We start from the raw sequence: 21,122 nt of genomic DNA on the forward strand, positions 1-21,122 counted from the left end.
TACATTACACAGTCCCGAGGCAGAGTCAATAAGGAGCCCAAAGGTCAGTAACATAGAGCATCGATCACAGGGCAAGGTCCTGGAGGCAAGATACACGGCACAGGAGCTAGAAGAACAGTGTTGTCCCAGCACTGGCTATGTTTACAATGAAGGCTTTCAACCCCAAAACCTGCTGAGCCCCACCCAGAGCTCAGCTGCAGTGATCAGAGCTCCCTGTTCAGAGCCCTAGTCCTAAGGAGTCACTTTCTCCTGAAGAGTCCTTCTCTGCAACTGAGCACTCCTTCTCACAGAGGTCCTACTGGCCTGTCACTTGAAATGATGACACTCCTGGGGGTCAAGCAGTTGTTCAGCCTCTGCCTCCTCCTGACAGAGAGGGATCTGCAACCATGACCCCTGAGGGCCTAGGTTCCTGCTGGTCTGGTGGCAGTACCTGATCTGGGGTGCCCTAGGGATGGGGCTAGACAGAGGTAAGCACTGGCGGAGGGATGGTGGCACAGCCCTAAATAGGGTGTGACAGATGGCAGGTACCACCTTAAGGTGTGGTCCAGACCAGAACACAGGAAGAGGAAGACATTCCTGCATTGTGGAATCTGGGAGGACAGCATCACTTAATTAATGGTTCTACCAACCACACATCAGAAGCACATTTTGGGTATCTTTTTCACTAAAGTAATTAATCACTTAATTAATTAAGTTTCAAGGGGAATATCATAAACAGAAATGTGCACATTCCTCGGCTAGAAAGTTTATTGTCTTATCAAAAGTCTTTTGGCTTCTCCAGAAATTCCTAATGTATTTTGTTAGAGGAGAAGCCTTCAAATTTTCCTTCTTTCTTTCTTTCTTTCTTTCTTTCTTTCTTCCTTCCTTCCTTCCTTCCTTCCTTTCTTTTTTTTTTTTTGTTTTTGCTTTAGGCAAAATTAGGTGACAACACAGGGATATGTGAAACATGTGCATATCCCTTGCAAATTCCAGTGGTCTTATCAAAATTCTTTGGGTTTCCCTTGAAACCAAGAGAAGACACATACACACACCCCAAATAATCTCTTTGGATTCATCTTGATCCAAAATCTCAGTGACAACCATTATCCTAGGAGCACACCGGTCCTGCTGTAACTATCGCCAAAATCAAAAGTTTGCACCACAGTTCAGCATGATTAGTATTCTTAAGTACATTTTGTATTCTTGAGTTGGCATTCTGGTAATGCAAATGTAAGAAACAGCTTATGTTTTCTGTTCTGCTCTTCCTGACTACATATCTCCAAGGGATGTGGTCCCTCTGGATTCCCAAAGGTAGTTCTGATCTTCTGAAATGAGATCATAAATTGTAAACCGTTCCAGGATAATATAAGCACTTGAATAAATAAACTCATGATAACTTTTACTTAAAATTTTGCCTGGCTGCAGTGAAATGATCCTTTCTTCTTTCCCAGATTAAGATCAAGTAAGACCAATGAAGAATATTTATGTATTTGTTTCAGCAAATGGGACTCTTTGGATAGGACTCATGAATAGATATTTGCAGAATATACTTCATGGATTCAAGCACATTCACACTGGAGGGATTTTTGGAGAGATAATAATAAGGTTGTTAAAAGTTCTAGAGATGGTTATGACATTTGCTTTCAATATGTCTTTCTGTGCAAATGTTTGAAACCTATAGCCCAGTGGTGGGGAACCTGCATCCCTCCAGAAGTTGTTGGACTACAGCTCCCATAATGCCCAACCATTGGCCATGCTGGCTGGTACTGATGGGAGGTGGAGTCCAACAACATCTGCAATGCACCAGGTTCCCCACCAAAAGGTCATCATTTTTTGGTGTTTAGACGTTGGACTGACACAATATGGAATCTGAAATTCATTATTTGTGGAATTTTGACCTCTTTTCACTCAAATGAGCCTTAGGACTAAACTGGATGTTCAGAGAAGTCCTGAGTCTGAGAACTTAGGGTGCTTCCACACAAGGGGTAGTATCCAACATTAACACTATATAGAGTAGACCCACTGAAATGAATGAGAGTTAAGTTAGGACTATCTTAAGTCCCATTCATTGCAATGGATCTACTCTATATAGGACTAACACTGGATACTACCAAAGCCTTTTATTGTGCCTTATTTACAGAATATTATGGGGGTCCCGCTGTTGTTGTATTCTTCCACTCATAACCCTCCATTGTTGTCCCACTGCTTTGTCTGTCTTATTTTCTTACCCTGGAAAATCTGTTGAGGGAGAAAAGATGGAATAGCTGCACAATGTTTTTTGAGTGTTAGCTCTAGAACCCCTCCATCTACAAGCAACCTTACTTACTTTACATACCAAGTCTCCACTGACAAGTGGCATGAGGCATGATTTATGGGGGCAGTGGTACCAACCCTTCACCCAGCTTCTGCATCTCCCCTATAGCCCCCTTTCAGAGTTGCTTTTCTTATACTTGCATCAAAATCGTATGTGGGGTGACTGGCTATGGAAAAGCAGTGGATTAGTACTGCAACAGAGAGGTAGTGAATGGTAGAAGATTCAAGATTAAATGCTCCATGAAGATCCACATCTCCAAACGCGTGTCTGCCACCAAATGCCTAGTTTTGTGCCAAATGCTTACATTCAAACATGCATATGTCTGTATATTTTCAAAAATATCATATAATCACTGGGTATTTTATGTTAAATTCAGTCTCAACAAATCTCTGTATTTTAAAGCAGTTCTATTTTTAAATGATGGTGGTGGTGATGATGATGATACAAATCTAAATTTAGTTATATGTTATTCAGATTACATCTTTTTTCTCATCCATTCTTAACAAAGATGAGAATGATTTTTGGAGAGGATTCAAACATAGAGTCCAACCCTATCCATATTTATTAAGAAGTAAGTGCTACAGGAATTATTCTTCATTATGAATGCACAGGCGCGCAGCTGGGTTAGTCTGTGTTTAATAGGGAATGTATGGGAATTGGAGGGTGGGGAGATAGATATTGGAAATAGAAGTGTCTAGGTTAGCAGAATGTGTAATGACATGCTTATAATGATAAAGTATCTCATATTGAATATCCCCGATAGAAAATAGGAATTCTCATCTTGCAGGGAACAGAATATGATTCTCTTTGCATTGGCTTATATGAAATGGAGTCTACAATGTCAGTACATTTCACATTGACTGGATAACTCCTCCTCACTTGCCACAACTTGGATGCTGTTTGGGTTGCAGTTAATGCAGATTTTCAGGTTGCAGTTAATGCTGTTCATGTGCGACTAACAGGTAGGGATGCTGGAGAAATTCGAGACAGACTAAAATGAGCTCGGCTTTCTAAGAATCCAACCTGCGGAATCTGCTGCGGAGCGACCCCCTCAGGCCACGCAGAGTCCGTGGACTTTTGGAAGATTTTTTTTTACTTTCCTGAAATTTACGCATATTTATTTATAGGAAAATATGTTTCCGCTGCAGGAAAGTGGAATGGAATGGGGGACAATACGCTACGTACTAACATAAATTATGTAAATTCTTATGAAACCTCTTACGTAATTATTTGTGTATTTTTCTGCATGGCGGGGGGGGATCCGCACTGTGAGCAGACAATGGAACAAAAGGCGCCTGACAATCTGCGAAACACAAACAGAGCAGATTTTACACAATTCATACACCCCTACTAACAGGGTACTGAATTGTTCCCTTAAGGTATGATTCCACTGATTGGAATCATACCTTATGATTCAGAACAATGATCAGTAAGGTCCCATGGCAAGCAACTCTAACGAGAAAGGAGTCCAAGATGGGTGGGAGTTATTAAAAAAGGAAATTCTCAAGGCACAATTACAAACAACTCCAACAAGAAGAAAAGGCAGAAGGCAACAGAAGAAGCCAATGTGGCTTCACAAAAAGCTTAGAGATCACCTGAAAACAAAAAAGGACACATATGGGAAATGGAAGGAAGGCCAAACAACAAAGGAAGAGTACAGGCAGGTAGCACAGAATTGCAGGGATGGCGTCAGGAAGGCTAAAGCTGAGAATGAGCTGAGGTTAGTGAGGGATGCTAAAAACAACAAAAAGGCTTTCTTCAGCTATGTGCATAGTAAAAGGCAGAGGAAAGAAATGGTTGTTCAGCTATTAAATAAGGATGGCAAAATGATAACAGATGACAAAGAAAAGGCAGAGGTGCTCAATTCCTACTTTGGCTCAGTCTTCTCCCAAAAGAGGATCTATGACCCCCCTGGCAAAGGCGAAGTACAGGCTGAAGGGGCAGGATTGCAGCTTGAGATCGATAGGCATATGGTCAAGGAACACCTGATGACTTTGAATGAGTTCAAATCTCCAGGGCCAGATGAACTGCATCCTAGAATAATAAATGAACTGGCAGAAGAACTCTCAGAGCCACTGTCTATTCTCCTTGAGAAGTCATAGAGGACGGGTGAAGTGCCAGATGACTGGAGGAGGGCTAACATTGTCCCTATCTTCGAAAAGGGTAAAAAGGAGGAACGTGGGAACTACAGACCAGTCAGTCTGACATCAATCCCTGGGAAAATTCTGGAGCAGATGATAAAGCAATCCATCCATAAGCACCTTGAAAACAATGCAGTGATTACTCGAAGCCAGAATGGATTTGTCAAGAACAAATCCTGCCAGACCAATCTGATCTCATTTGTTAATCAAGTAAACTCCCTTGTGGACTGTGGGAATGCTGTGGACATAATATACCTCAACTTCAGCAAAGCTTTCGACAAAGTGCCCCATGATATCCTGATGAGCAAACTAGCTCAAAGTGGGCTAGATAAAACAACGATCCGGTGGATCCACAGTTGGCTACAGAATCGGACTCAAAGAGTGCTTATCAATGGGATCTTCTCAAACTGGGGAGAGGTAATGAGCGGGGTACCGCAGGGCTCAGTCCTGGGCCCAGTGCCCTTCAACATTTTTATTAATGACTTGGAGGAGGAGGTGCAGGGAATGCTGATCAAATTTGCAGGTAACACAGAATTGGGCGGGGTAGCTAATACTTTGGAAGACAGAAACAAAATTCAAAGTGATCTTGATAGACTGGAGCACTGGGCAGAAAACAACAGAATGAAATTTAATAGGGAAAAATGCCAAGTTCTGCACCTAGGAAAAGAAACCAAATGCACAGTTACAAGATGGGGGATACGTGGCTCAACAACACTACAAGTGAGAAGGATCTTGGAATTGTTGTCGATCACAAGCTGAATATGAGCCAAGGACGTGATGTGGCTGCAAAAAAGCCCAATGCTATTTGGGGCTGCATTAATAGAAGCATAGCTTCCAAATCCCAGGAAGTACTAGTTTATTTATTTATTTTATTTATTTCATTTCATTTCTATACCGCCCAATAGCCGAAGCTCTCTGGGCGGTTCACAAAAACTAAAACCAAACAACACACAATAAAACAATTTAAAATATATAGAACATTAAAACCACAATATAACAATACAACCACAATAAAACCTAGCAATAAAACCTAGTTCCCCTCTACTCAGCACTGGTTAGGCCTCATCTGGAGTACTGTGTCCAGTTCTGGGAACCACACTTTAAGAAGGATGCAGACAAACTGGAGAGGGTTCAGAGGAGGGCAACGAAGATGATCAGGGGACTGGAAACAAAGCCCCATGAAGAGAGACTGAAAGAACTGGGCCTGTTTAGCCTTGAAAAGAGAAGACTGAGGGGAGATATGATAGCGCTCTTCAAGTATGTGAAAGGCTGTCACAGAGAGGAACGCCAGGATCTCTTCTCAATCCTCCCAGAGTGCAGGACACAGAATAATGGGCTCAAGTTACAGGAAGCCTGATTCTGGCTGAACATCAGGAAAAATGTCCTGACTGTTAGAGCAATATGACAATGGAACCAATGACCTAGGGAGGTAGTGGGCTCTCCCACGCTGGAGGCATTCAAGACGAGGCTGGACAGCCATCTGTCAGGGATGCTCTGACTTATATTCCTGCACTGAGCAGGGGGTTGGACTCGATGGTCTTGTAGGCCCCTTCCAACCCTACTATTCTATGATTCTATGATTTCAAATGTGAAATTATTAAACTCTCCTTACTGCTTTTTTGCACTTGATCATGAAACCCTGATGGGGCTCCCTTTGTTTCGAATAACCTAGCTATGGTGAACCTCCCCCTGTGAAGGAACAACAAAAATGATCCTGTTTTCCTGAGCCATTCAGGAGGTCAGTGGATCGGTTGGTTGGGATCTGGGATTTTTTGACAGATCAAACTTGAAAGTGCTTTGCAATAAAAGAGAAAACACTAGAGATATCTAAAGCACACACTCACACACAAAATTAGCTCCAACCCATATGCCAGCCTTTGCCAACCTGGTGCCTTCCAGATGTCTTGGACTACAACTCCCACCATTCCCAGGCAGCATGGCCATTGGCCCTACACCAAAACACATGCACAACCACAAAGGGCAAAACAGCTGAGAGCCCTCCTCCAGAATAAATTGTATTATGATCAATTCATTTACACTATGCTCCCATACAAAAATAAATGCATTTAAAGTAAAAGTTGCTTGATATCATTTATGTATTTATTTTGTTCTTCCTCCAAATGACTGATGGTGTTACTAGACACAAAAGGGGGGAGGTGCTTAACCCTCTCCCTGCCTGTTGCTTTCCCACTGCAAATCACCCCTCCTAAAGCTAGTTTTCTCTCTTAAAAAGCAGCCATCCCAACTGTATTATCCATGTTTGTGCTTAATATTAAGTAAGACCTGCAGAACAGGTTATGATGGTTCCAGGTTGTCTCAATGACAGTTGATTTTACCCTTACAGGTAATATGGAAGAATGGGATAACGCAACCATGGTGACTGAGTTTCTACTTGTAGGGCTCTCCAGAAATACCGAAGTGCGTGCCGTTCTGTTCGTCCTCTTCTTGGTCGTATATCTGGTCTCAGTAGCCGGGAATGGTCTCATCGTGCTGCTGATTGTGGTGGATTCACACCTCCACACCCCCATGTATTTCTTCCTCAGCAACCTCTCCTTCATCGACGTCTGCTATGTCACCACCTCCGTCCCACAGATGCTGGTGCACTGCTTCATGGACAGGCCCACTATCCCCCTGGGCAGATGCTTTGCACAGATGAGCATTGCTCTCTTTTTAGCAGTGGCCGAGTGCCTTTTGCTAGCTGTCATGGCTTACGACCGCTTTGTGGCAATATGCTACCCTCTGCGCTACGGCCTCATCATGAGCCGAAAGGTGTGCAGCCAACTGGCAGTTGGTCTGTGGGCCGGCTCTTTCCTCTTGACCATTGTCCCTTTTTTCAGCATGCAGGCACGCTTGTGCGGGCGGAATGTGGTGAATCATTTCAAATGTGAGCTCCAGGCAGTGTTGAAACTGGCCTGCTCTGACACCCATGCCAGTGGGGTAAGCATGATGATAACCAGCGTATTCACCCTGGTGTTCCCCTTCTCCTTTGTTCTGGTGACTTACGGCCGCATTGGTCTAGCTGTACTACGCATCCGCTCATCCAAAGGCCGGGGCAAGGCCATGTCAACCTGTGGCTCTCATCTGGCTGTGGTGGGCATTTATTATGGCACAATCCTGGCCATGTACCTCAGGCCTCAGGCCAAGACTTTCTCTGACAGGGAAAAAGTGGTGGCTGTCTTTTATGGGGTCATGATCCCCACGCTCAACCCCATGATCTACAGCCTGAGGAACAGGGATGTGAAGGGCGCACTCTGGAAACTGTTTGGGAAGTATGTAGAGAAATAAGCCACTTCAGAAACTGATGTCCTTATTGATAAATATTCTATCAGGAAAAGCATGTATAGTGTTTTGTAATTCTGCATGCAATTACTGTTATTACTATTAACAATATTACTGTTATTGCTCATGCTGCAGTTGTTAATATAGTTTTGTACAGTGACAGAAGCAAAAGACTCTGGGCAAAATCCAACAGGGCACTACTCTACTCTCCTTCCCCTTGCAGTCCCCACTCCCCAAATCTGCTCCAGGGGGTCCCCACCCCACCAAAACCCACCAAGTCACTTTCCTGCTAAGTTTCTGTTGTTCTAGTAATGTGGTTGGGCAGGTACAGAAGTATCATATGATTATGATTATATGGACCACTCCATTGGCTGTGCAGAGATACCAGCTCCATCTGGTTCCTCTCTCCCTCAGCTGCCACCGAGGTATCAGAAGCTATTCCATCAGACTGCAGCAGAGGGAAAGATGAGAAGCAAGGCCACTCCATCAGCTCTGCTGAGTGACCAGCTTCATTTGGCTCCTCCAGTCCTGAACCGTGTCCATTCCATGTGTTTATTATCATTTCCTCTGTTTCCAATGTTCAGGCATGACTATCATTGCTTATAGTCATAATGGCACCACCCACACACAAAAGGGAAGTATCACCATGCTTCGGAGAACACCAAGGTTTGCAGAAGTACAAAAAAAAAGTAGACCGCCCCTAAAAATCAGGAACCTCCAAAATAGTCCAGTGAGGATGGGAACTGAGCATGCTCTACCCATTCAGTGGAACATTTGTTCAGTGCACTCACAGCTCCTGAGATACAGTTCAAAGCCCAGGAACCCTGCAGCATCTGAGCACATCTGCAGCTCAGCTCTGATATTTGGCTCCTTCTTCCAAACTGATATCCCACTGTAGCAGATGAAGAAGCTATGCTACACAGAGACATCTTCCCCCATCTCATGATTGACTCACAGTCTCTGATGGGGCAACTGCATCACACAACCAGCTGCAAAAATGCCCTACCAGGTGCTCCCAGTTGATAGACAAAATTCAGATGCCCTACCAGCTCCTGCAGGCCTTTCAAGGTGGGCGTACATGCGGTTATAAGCTATTCTAGCCAGCAACATGTCCTGAATCTATCCCTGCTTCCAGATGAAGCTTTCATTGTGCAATCTCCCCGCCTCGTTCATGAATTTTTACCAGATGTTCAGACAACAACATCTTCCATTTGCAGCTCTCCTGTGTTTTCCCACCAGTTCTTCCATCTTTTTTCTTACCAGAAAAAACATCTATTATAGGAAAAAACATTCAAAATACCTGTATAATACCCTTTGAGTGTTAGCCCTAGGAGCCCTCCATCTGGAAGCACCCTTATTCTGGGGTACCCTACACAATTGTCCTTTGATATCAAATCCAGTTCCCCAGAATGTTAGATGTTGCAAAGCATATTCTGTTTTGTCTTTGGTTACAGGCATCCCCATGTCAGATGCTAAGCTCCAAAATTCCCAGATCAGTGTCATACAGTGGTCTGAGCTTTTGGCACCTGCAAACAAACAAATTAAATCCATCTATGTTCATTGTGCCAGCCAGGTTCACTGAATTAGGGTGCCTCCTCAAGGCCCACCCTGACACTATGCTGAACCTCTCAATGACCCATAGGGAGCACCTGATCCATCTAATACTGATCATTAATTGTTGTTGTTGTTGTTGTTGTTCAGTCGTTCAGTCATGTCTGACTCTTCCTGACCCCATGGACCATAGCACGCCAGGCCTTCCTCTCCTCCACTGTCTCCCGGAGTGTGCTCAAGTTCATATTCATTGCATCGGTGATGCTATCTAGCCATCTCATCCTCTGCCGTCCCCTTCTCCTTTTGCCTTCAGTTTTTCCCAGCATCGGGGTCTTTTCCAGAGAGTTTTCTCTTCGCATTAGATGACCAAAATATTTGAGCTTCAGCTTCAGTATCTGTCCTTCCAATGAGCAGTCCGGGTTGATTTCCTTTAGGATGGACTAATTTGACCTCCTTGCAGTCCAGGGGACTCGTAATAGCAGGTCAGAATCCTCAGGGTGGACCGGTAGGATTGGGGATGTGGACTTTATATCATGTTTGCCCAAGAAGGCTTCTTTCCTGCGGTGCTATACTATTTGAATAGCACTGTGTCAACACGTGTGTAGCAGGCTGCATGCAAGTGTGCTGCTGTGGCACCATCCACCAACTCCTCCCTAGGATAGGCCAGGTGGTGAATTAACCTCAACTCACCTGGCATCTTTTTGGTACCACTGCCAAAGTTGACACTCTTGAGGGAGGTGGTGGGCAGGGTCAGAAATCCTCCCCTCTTCCAGCTCTTCAGCCAACTTTTCCCACACCATGGCCTCCATGCCAATAACAGAAGAGAGGTTCTTGGCCATGTATAGTGTCTGTGGGTTGGTATGGGAACCTAAAACCACACGTGAACCCCAAGTAATCTGCATTTTCTTCTTTGGATTGCTATGCGGGCAATGCAGAGGCTCTGGGTTATTTAGACTGAGACTCCTTTGCCAGAGGCTCTCCTCTACCTCCACCTGTTTTAGAGTTGTGCTGTTCCCTGGTTCCCCCTTTGGGGGACCTGCTGAATAAGTGAGCGCTACCAGAAATGGAACATCTGCAGGGATGGCAATATCCCCACTACGCTAAATTACCAGCAGAGCAAGTAGGGTTGAATCTTTATCCTGCCTGCCCATACAATGGGGCCACAGTTGCGGCATGGACAAATAAGCGCCCACCGCTGGCCCAGTCCCCCTGTGCTGTGCAGGCCTCGCATGGTGGGGTTACTGTTTATCCCATTGCAAAACCAGGTTAATGACTGCCCTCATTCTGAATGGCTCACCATAATGTAACCAAGCATGCTCAGTGAAGGTGGTCTCCAGGGTGCTGAAAATAAGACAAGATATAAAACATATGCATCAACAGCACAAAAAACAGCAGCCATGGTGGAAAAGCATTAACATAACAAGCCAGGAATTCAATTAAATGGCAAGAAAACCCATTTCTGTAACAGTGATCATAAAGGGAACTAGCATAACACGCAAAAAAGACTAATGCTCAGCGCTACTTTTCACCGAAATAGCTAAAAGCATACAGTGCCAGAACTCAACAGATCTCACCAGAAAGGATTTTTCACGAAGTGGGCACTACCACCGAGAAGGTCCTGCTCCTCATCACAGCCCACCAGATCTCTGACAACTGAGGAATCTGGAGCAAGGCCACAAATGCTGATTGGAGCATGTGGGAAGGAACATATGAAAGAAGGAGGTCCACAAGATACGCAGGTCCCAAGCCATTTGGGGCTTTAAAGATTAAAATCAGACCCCTGAACTGGGCCTGGGAATACACTGGCAACCTGACAGTGAAGTGAATGTGGCATTTGTTACAGTCACCAAACCCTGCATTTTGTATCAGAGTTCCTGCAAAGGGACTTCTAGAAATCAGAATATAATCAGTGCTGTGCATATGCTGCAACTCTGTGTAAATGCACTCCCCATCTGCACTACTTGTTGTGCCCAACCCACACCTCTTCCACTAAGGTTGTTCTGTTCTGAAACGGAAACCTCCATTTCCAAGCACTCATTGCTACGTATCTGTTGCTAGGGAACGAGATTATTGCTTGCATATCTTTGCTCTGCAAGGCTGTATTCAACATTTCTTATTTACAATCCCTGTGCAGTACAAACGTCTGCATGTTTACAGGAGGCGGCTGAAACGTTGCATGTTTACTCAAAAGTGAATCCCACTGTTCAGTGTGATGTAGTCTAGTGTTAAGCACATATAGGACAGCAGCATTCAAAATGTGCTCTTCCCAGGTTGGCACAAGGGTTGGCAGGGCTCTGGTCAAGGTGCCCTCTGCTGCCCCCCAACCTCAGCACCTCCATTGTTGGCCCTCCAAAGCTTACCAGGGGGTGGGCAAAGATGGATGGTGGTAGGCAGCAGAGGGGATAGGCAGCCAAGCTGAAAGCAGTGCAGCTCCAGCCGGTTGGTCTCCCTCAGCCCAGCACCATAAAGAGAAGCATTGGGCAAGGCAGCCACTGCCACCACTATCATCATCTTCCTTATGCCAAATCAATCTGGGCGCCATCCCCAACATGTACATCAGGGACAGGGCCCAGAAGCATTGGAGTAAGAAAGATCATGGCCTGGTCTACTGCCTTTTCTTTAAAGTGCCAGGCCATGAGAAGAAAATATCAACATTAAAAGGGGGCTGGCATGAGCCACAGTGGGGCCCAAGAGCCCTTGCATTTGCCACACCATATCAAATGCTGATGCCATGTCTGCCTCTTCCCCTCTCCAGTGGAGGACCACACCTAGTTTTATCAGGGATGGCATATCTCTAATGTAGAAGGGAACATTTCCCGATATCCACCATTCCTTAGAGATTTTCTTCACTTATTAAAAATTAATTGGTCCCCCAAAGAGTGAGTGCTGGCATTGCTCATACGCTGACACACAGATTTTAGAGCTAATGGATTCCAGTTCCCAATTGTGAATTCTATGTCCCTGGCAGGCAAATATCTCAATCGCAGACCATTATCCAGATGCAGAAAAATAAAAATAAAGATTTGCCTGCTCTCCACATGTGGATTTTATGGACATTCATTGGTGCAATAAATAATGAGAAGGAAAAATATGTGGTAGTCACTATGGTTCCCTTGAGCCTCTACCTACTGAGGAAAGAAGACATTACACACACAACCCCACCAAGACAGTGTGGCTGACTAGTTAGCTGGCCATGTGGAATATATATGTATGGTTCCTGGCAATCTAAAATGGGTGCCCTGATTGAGGGCCCCGATTCACCCCTTGATGCCCCTGTGTGCATAGTCTTTCCCATTAATTTTACTGGATTGGACAAAGGAATGTTCATGCCGATTAGCCCCCTCCATTGTAATGAATGGGGAACCTGTGGGGAGTTCTGTTTGTCTCCCAGCAAGAATGCCACCAAAAAGGGCACTCCATACACGTGACATGTGATTGTATTTGAAGAAACATTTTTTAAGTAATGTTATAATTAGATGGATTTTCACCTTACTACGGGATGCACGTACTACGGGAAGCACCCAAACCTGATGCACCTGCTGGCTTTGCCTCTGGTTTTCTATTTTTATTTATTTAAGAAATTTATACCGCACTATTCTCTTTTTTAAAATATATTTTTATTTATTTTATCTTTTTAAATGAAATAAACAATACCAAAAATACCAACAACCTGATCAATACTACAATTTCTCAGCAATACAATATTCTTATGAGGACACCACAATAACAAGAAAAGGGAAAATGAAAAAAAAAAGGAAAAGAGAGGAGGAAAGGAAGTAAAGAAAAAGGAAAGAAGATTCTTTCCCCTTCCCTCCCCCTCTCCCTCCCCTTTAAAGAATTAAGTTTAAACTCCAATACCCCCTGGCCTCCAATGCCATTCTATTTTAAAAACTATATCTATAACCTTAACAATCTTACAGTTTAATAAACAACCTTACATTTCAATATCATATCATCAATCTTCTATCTTTTTTAATATATTTTTATTTATTTTATCTTTATAAATGAAATATACAATACCAAACATACCAACAACTTGATCAATACTAGAATTTCCCAACAATACAATATTCTGATGAGGACACCATAATAACAAAAGGAGAAGGAAAAAGGAAAAGGAAAAAAGGGGAAAAAGGCAAAGGGAGGAGGAAAGGAGGTGAAGAAAAAGGAAAAAGATTTTTTCCCCTTCCACCCCTCCCTCCCCCTTAAAGAATTAAATTTAAACTCCAATATCCCCCAGCCTCTGATGCATTCTACTTTACAAACTATATCTATAACCTTAACAATCTTACAGTTTAATAAACAACCTTACATTTCAATATCATATCATCAATCTTATATCCAAGAAACATGTCTACAGTTCATTCCCAGTAGCCTAGATTATTACTAATAATAATAATAATAATAATTTTTAAAAAGGAATATAGTATTACATAATAATAAAACTTAAAATAAACCTTCAACAGTCAGTAATATATTTTATATTTTATGCTAGATATATAAGTATACATTGTACCCTCAAACATTTAATTTAAATACAGCATACCATATCTATTTTGAAATAAAAAATATAAAGAAAAGCAAGAAAAAACAAAAGATGAGAGAGAATAAATGAATACATATATAATCGTTTATCTTCTGACCTAGCCTGGATCATGTAGACTAAACACAAACAGTTAAAAAAGCTTGTTTAAAGATTCCAGTTCATGGAACTGTAATAGGGATCTCACGCATTTTTACGTTCAGCCATGCCTCCACCATTTCATGATTTATAAACTTCTTCATCTGACCTTCAGACATGATACAAAGTATAGCAGGATATTTTAAGTAATATTGTAAGTTCATTTGTTTTGCCATATTTTTTGCTTTGATAAATGGCCTTCTTTTATTCGCCACCTCTTTGATGTAATCTGGAAATAACATAACTTTATCTTGTTTCCAGGAAAGGCTTCCACACTCTCTTGCCAAACGCAGGATATAATTCTTTGTGGAGACTTTTGCAAATTGGACTATGATCGTATAATTAGTCCTTTTAGCATTTGGCACATGAAATGCCTGCTCAATATCAAGTAAACAAAAAGATGGGATAGGGGATATCTCATGCAAAAGTTTATCCACAAAAATAGGCAATTTTACATCATTAGACAGATTTTTAATCCCAATAATATGTACCTTGAATCTTCACGTGAAGGCCTCCAGTTGAGAAATTCTGTCAGAGACATTTTTAAAACAAACTTGTATCGTAATCTCATTCCCTGCCACTCAGTCTTCTAGCTCGTTAATTTTCATTTCCATTTTTTGCCATGATGCATTAATTAGATTCACAGCTCCTTGTAAGGCGGTGATGGAATTTTGGATTAAATCCAACCTTTTGGCTTGCTCTGTAAATTGTGAAGATAAAGTCTTTATCAGAGTAAATAATTCCCTTATATCTTCTGTTTTTGAAACGTTTGCCACAGGAGGTACGGAGGGAGTTGGCAGTGATGCCAGCCCCTTTCTTCTCCTCAGTGTAGTCATGTTTCTCTCAGACAGATCTTGCAGGTCCTCAGATGTTCTCAAATATTGTTAATATTTCTTAAATCATCCCTCAGTTGTTGATATTTCTTAAAGCATATATTATTATGGAACATGTCAGCCCTGTTTTCTCCTATGAAATAGGAGTTTCAGAACAGCTTTTTGTGTTGGTAAAGCTCTGGGGACATAATCCTGGAATCCAGCCCCCCCCCCCACTATCTCGTGGGGGATACTTTTCTCCAAGATGTTATCCAGATGCTGCCTTGCTCCCCCCCTTTTAATTCCAGGGGGGAATGAAAAGGTTTTTCAATCTGTTAAAAAGCTGTTTGAGTAAACTCCCATGGATAGCCCATGGGATGCTGCCAGAGCAACATTGGTTCCAACCGGCTGTCCCGATACCCCACTATTATCAACACCACCTCTATGGTGACATAATAGGACTAGAATGATGCAAGAAGAACAATGTACAAGATGTTATTAGCCAGATAGGATAAGGAAGGGTTGAACGTACGGTTGGTAGGTCCCAGGGCTCAAGGCAACCATATCCACATCTTCATGTTGTATTAATAAACTTATTGATACAATGTGACCAGAACAGGTTTGATTGAACATCCTGCAGTTTTACAGCATCCAGGATGTCTTCTAAGCCAAAGTAGATGTAAGTGGTGTAATTATGTAATTATACACAAATAGAGCACAGCATGCTGCCGAGGGTTCACATAGATCAGGGGTGCACATCCTTTTTGGTCCCAAGGGCCACATGTAATGTGGGCCTTGGGGGCCACACACACACAGACATAGACACACACTCCAAGAATTCTGATACAGATAGTTCTTTCCTCACCATTAACAGTGGCAGGAAAAGAACAGTCAGAACAAAGATCTCTGGGAGCAGAGGGAGTAGAGCATATACGCAGTGGGGAAACTGGTAGAGGGAATTTGGGGAGGGAGGCAGGGCACCTTTCAGGGCCACAGTAAAGGCCTTGGATGGCCACATGCATGCCCTGGGTGGCAGTTTATGCACCTCTGATATAGATTAACCTGGGACCCATGTGAAGGAAACATGCCACCTGCCAGAACTGCTCCTCTGGACATTGTGCAGATATAATGGTGGCAGAAAAGTAAGCTCTCTTGGCTGCCTTTGCTACCATAGAAAGGGCCTTAAAATGCAGGGGGGGGGGGCAAGGCGCAAACTGCCTCAGGGCCCTACAAGGCTGAAGGGCCCCCAATGCCTACAGTTAGGGGACAATCCAACCTTTCACCTTTCACCTTCAGGGCAGTGGCTTACAGCGTCTAAGAAGCATATCCCCAGGATTTCCTAAGATGGTCTGGACTGCTTCCTTGGCAGAGGACTGGAAATTGAGACAAGCGTCAGACCTGAGTGGGAAGGACTAGGCCCCAACACCCACTGCAAAACTACATACTGAAGTATATACTCTTCTGTTGATATCCCATATATTTAAATATGCAGTGCTATCTACTCACAACATTGGGGTGGGCGGGCTGCTGAAGGAGGACCCCAATATTATATTTTGCCCAGGGTCCCAGTTTCAAAACGTCTACTGCCCTATTAAAATGGGCGAGGAATACATCTGTTTGGGGACATATCTGCATTGCCCAGCGAGAATTTCAACTCCCTGATTAGTGGAGGACAATAACTTTCTAACAAGAAGAGGACAAACCCTCTTATGCCTTATGGGTATGTAAAACTACTATCCCAAAGAGTAATAGGATATGTCAGTGTCAGCCACAGGCTTTGCTCCTTTCAATCACCAAAGTTCTTTCAGTTCTCTTCTAGGATTGTGCCCTGCAAGCAAGTGTAAAAGGCTGATGGGTGTTCTTTGAGTTTGGTCTGTCGAAGAGGTTAACCAATAATGAGTTCCATGCATGCTTGGACTGGCTTGTCTTTCACCAGGGGGACCTGCCATGATGCAAACAAAACACCGATAAGCCACAGGGAATTGAGATAATTTAGAAACCAATACTGGTTATAGAGGACTGGCAGAGATTCTCAGTTACAGAAATGGGGTGGGGTATTTCAGTTTGGTTCAGATATGTGTAGGCTAATCTCCTGAAAGGAGTCACTTAGCCATATTTCTTTATGATTTGTATTGAATCTCCTTTCTCTTTTTTGTTCAGATTTCCTCCAACCCACTGTATTTCCCCACTCGTACATTTGCTGAAAGATTAATTCAGATCTGACAGGGTGAAAATGTAGGGTTGTTTCCACACTAACCCTGTAAGACATCAGAAGAATGAATGTGAGAACCATCTACTGGACATACTACCTGCTTTTGGCTCTTGAATCTTCCCCAGTTGGCTCAGGTGAGTACTATTACAGGTCTCTCCATGCAAAGTGTTTTTGAAAGCCATGACATTGTTGAATGCAAGAGATCACAATGGATGTGATAAACTGAAGGTATCCTCCTTATGCCATCTGGACTCTTCTAGAGATATGTCAACAAATCCCTGAAATGTTGTGCATTTCTATAGACATAATGATCTATAGATAATGTTTTAAGCAACCCTTCTGTGTTCCCCATTACCTTTGGAATGTCCCTGATCATTGTCATGGATCCTACGTATGAGACTGTGAGTAGGAGTGAGAGTAGGAATAACCCATACTGTGCCATCAATGTATATGGTGCTTTAGAGAGTTACATACGTTTAAATTATTCTTTGTTTTATACTGTTTAAATTGATTTTATCTGTATGCCGCCCTGAGATCTTAATGATATAGGACATGATACAAATGCGAAGAAGAAGAAGAAGAAGAAGAAGAAGAAGAAGAAGAAGAAGAAGAAGAAGAAGAAGTTCTTTTAAAGAACAGATCCAGGGGGTTGACAATCTAAATTTCAACAGACAGGTTGACGACAGAGATGGGCAGAAAGGAAGGAAAGAGAAAGGCAAGAAAAGGGTGCATATGGCAGCTATAATTACACATAACTAGGCCTCATTTCAGCAAGGTACCTGTCTCATGTGTCTTCAGACTATGCCTGGGACCCTCTGGTATAAACTTTCATGGACCATAGCCCACTTCACCAGATGCATGGAGTATTATAACTTCAAAAGCAAGAGGCATTTCAGATTGTTGTGGGTAGCAGTGGTAGAGAATCAAAGGCTCAGGACAAGGATGTACCAGGATCTGGCAGACAGGTAAAGGGGCCTTAGGGCAAGGGGAAAGTGTTTGTGATGTATAGGAGTAAATGTAAAACCAGTGTAGGTTCTAAGACTGTTATGGGGCTGGAAAGCTCACAGTAAATGGTTCTGTTCTTAGCCCCTTTAAACTTAGGAAGTTCTTTTCTCCCCTTCGCACTCCCTTTAAAATTAAATCAAGTGAAAGGAAGCATTGTTTCATACATACAGAGCTCTGTAAACTTTGAACTTTATTATTAGGAAAGCCGCTAATGTAAATGGGTTCCAAAAACACAGAAAAGCAGAAGGAATGGATCCCCATTAGTATATGCATTGCTAAGGATTCCATCAGTCACACAAACTCTTCTCCATTGGCTGTTAGGAACAGACATTTCTCTGCTAGGCAAATAAAGAAAAGAAATAGGAGCTTATTTGGCATTCTGGAAATATATTTTCCTGTCTTCATCAATACATATTTATTTATTTCCTTTCGGTGTGCCACACCCAACAATATTTGCAAGCATCCAGATTCTGTTAGTCATGCTTTAGTTCCATTGAAATCAATGGGACACGTTAGTCATGATTGACTGAAGACATATCTATTGATTATATTTCTATATCACCCAATAGCCAACGTTTTCTGTGGGGTTCACAGCAACTGAAACCATAAAATACAACATGATAAAATACAATGTAAAAGTTTGCAAGTTTAAAACTACAGTAGAAAATAAAAATAATAACTAGTTGGGGCATGCTAGGAGTTGTAGGACTTCTTTCTGTCTAGATATGCGTAGGATTGTGCCCTTAGTCTGGATGTACCCCACTGAGAATATTGCAAGATGTGCTGTCCCCCACAAATAATGAAATGTTTCTTTTCTTCTTGTTTCACAGGAAATAAAAAACAGAAATATCATAATGGGAGATAAAAATGAGTCTGTGGTGACTGAGTTCATTTTGCTTGGGATTTCCAGCTACCCCCTGGCTCAGATGGTGATATTCGTGGTTTTCTTAATATTTTACCTTATAACACTCCTAGGTAACAGCCTCATGATTATCTTGATTCTTGTCAGCCCTCTCCTGCACACTCCTATGTATTTCTTTCTCAGCAACCTTTCCTTCTTGGACATGTTCTATACCACCTGCACCATCCCCCAGATGTTGGTCAACTGCTTCTCCCTCCGACCCACCATTTCCCACATTCGGTGTGTGATTCAGATGTATGTCTGCCTCTTCCTTGGCATAACTGAGTGTTTCTTGCTGGCTGTCATGGCATACGACCGCTTTGCTGCTGTATGCAACCCCTTGCACTACACCCTCATCATGAGCAGAAAGCTTAGCATCCAGCTGGCAGCCATGTCTTGGGCCGGTGCCGTCGTGATGACCCTGATCCCTTTTCTGATGCACCCAACACAGTTTTGTGGCCACAACGTCATCAACCATTTCACTTGTGAGCTGCAGGCATTCCTCAAGTTGGCCTGCTCAGACACACATCTCAATGAGATCGTGCTCATGGCCAACAGCTTTATTGTCCTCATTGCTCCTTTCTTATTTATCCTAGGGACGTACGGGCGCATCAGCTTGGCTGTGCTGCGCATCCGTTCAGCCAAAGGAAGAGGCAAGGCTTTTTCCACTTGTGGCTCCCACCTGGTAGTGGTCAGTGTTTTCTATGGCTCAGCCATCTCCATGTACCTGCGGCCACAGGGCAAATCCTACTCTGACCATGACAAAATCATCTCCCTGTTTTATGGGGCAGTTACTCCAATGCTCAACCCTTTGATTTACAGTCTTCGAAATACAGATGTGAAGGGAGCCTTTTGGAGACTTCTTGGGAAGAAAATGGCTGAATGAAAAATTTGTCATCCGGTTTGTCTCTAACTGCCTAGGCATCATCTATCCATCCATGCATGCCCAAACAGTAACATCTCACCTTTCTTCTAACATTTCCAACCTTCGTGCGGTTGGATCCAGATTTAGAGTAGACAAACTGAAATCAATGAGACCAAGTTAGTCATAACTAACTGAAGTGCCATTGATTTCAGTGGGTCTACGCTAAGTATGACTGAGTCTGGATCCCACTCCTTGGATATAAAAATATATTTGGGCAACAGAAAGAGAAGTAGCTCAATAGATTTCCCTAGGAGGGAATTATAGAGTTTGGGATCTGCCCAACCACTTTGGCATCCAACCAACCAATCCAGCATCCAAGAAAAAAGAAACATGTAGCATTGCTTCTCCCTGTGATCCATACACAATGCAGGCCATTTAGGGCTATAAACATATGCCTCGAATGTATTATGGAAGCAGCCAGGGTGGATGTGCTATAATGAGCATGGTGTAGTCTTTGAGACCCCTCCTCATTCATAAACCTTTCTCATTCATAAACAAGCTGCAGAGTTTTTCGTCAGATGAGGTTTCTGAACTGACTTATAGAATCTTGTGCGTGGGGGCCACATATCTGAATGTGGAACTATTAGAAGGATGGTATCATAAAGGCACTTCTTACTGTTGGATGCATTTCATTTATATATTTTTATTTAAAGAGATTTTTAGGCCACCTTTAAGGGTAGATCCCTCTCAAGGTGGTGTACAAGATAAAAACAATACAAAACTAAGCAAAACCAATACAACAGAAAATTAACCAACTAATATTCAATAAAATGCTATTAGAAACAGATAACACCATGTGATGACTAAGCAATTGTCATTTGTTACTTCAGGTCCTTCATGCAATCCGTTTCCCTATCTAGAAATATACTTTTTCTCCCCTCACATGTGCACAGCCCATAGCTTTTCCATTTAGGCTGTACTTTCTGTGACAGAGAAATCGCTTTTTCCAAACACTCTGTGCTGCCTTCTTCAGCTTAGACAGTCTAGTGTAAGTAAATACTGTACTCACTGCTTGCTGCATTGAATGTGACATTATTAGTATAACTAGTGATTATAATTTTAATGATGAATCATGACCTGACCATCTGTTAACCATCATCTGTCTGATAAAGAAATCATCAGCCAGTAGCGTAACACATCCCCCTTCTCAAAGAATGGCCTAGCACCCCAGATGAGTTTTTAAAGGTCTTCAGTTCTTCCTGGAAAAGAGAATAAATGGGCAGGTTAGCAAGAACTCAAACCATGCACAGTGATCAACTCATTTTAGGTACTCACAAACTACATAGTTCATTTCTGCATCACCCATACATGCTCCCCAACCC

General features: G+C 42.8%; 2 protein-coding genes across 2 annotated transcripts; both read left to right on the plus strand.

The window, feature by feature from the left end:
• Window positions 1-6,783: 6,783 nt before the first annotated feature.
• On the plus strand, window positions 6,784-7,719 carry LOC146353420 (olfactory receptor 13H1-like). Its single transcript, XM_084829736.1, has one exon. The coding sequence runs from the start codon at window positions 6,784-6,786 to the stop codon at window positions 7,717-7,719; it is 936 nt and encodes a 311-aa protein (XP_084685862.1).
• Window positions 7,720-18,828: 11,109 nt separating this feature from the next.
• LOC146353421 (olfactory receptor 13H1-like) lies at window positions 18,829-19,761 on the plus strand. The gene has a single exon (XM_084832243.1). It carries the CDS (start codon window positions 18,829-18,831, stop codon window positions 19,759-19,761), a length of 933 nt encoding a protein of 310 aa, XP_084688369.1.
• Window positions 19,762-21,122: the final 1,361 nt, after the last annotated feature.

Source organism: Heloderma suspectum, chromosome 2 (assembly GCF_057233095.1).
Source record: "Heloderma suspectum isolate Gila_16-S chromosome 2, 16-S_ref, whole genome shotgun sequence".
Lineage (NCBI taxonomy): Eukaryota > Metazoa > Chordata > Lepidosauria > Squamata > Helodermatidae > Heloderma > Heloderma suspectum.

What these genes read in the sequence shown, in the direction of transcription:
- LOC146353421 (XM_084832243.1), top strand. Translation starts at nt 18,829, where the DNA reads ATGGGAGATAAAAATGAGTCTGTGGTGACTGAGTTCATTTTGCTTGGG.
- LOC146353420 (XM_084829736.1), top strand. Translation starts at nt 6,784, where the DNA reads ATGGAAGAATGGGATAACGCAACCATGGTGACTGAGTTTCTACTTGTA.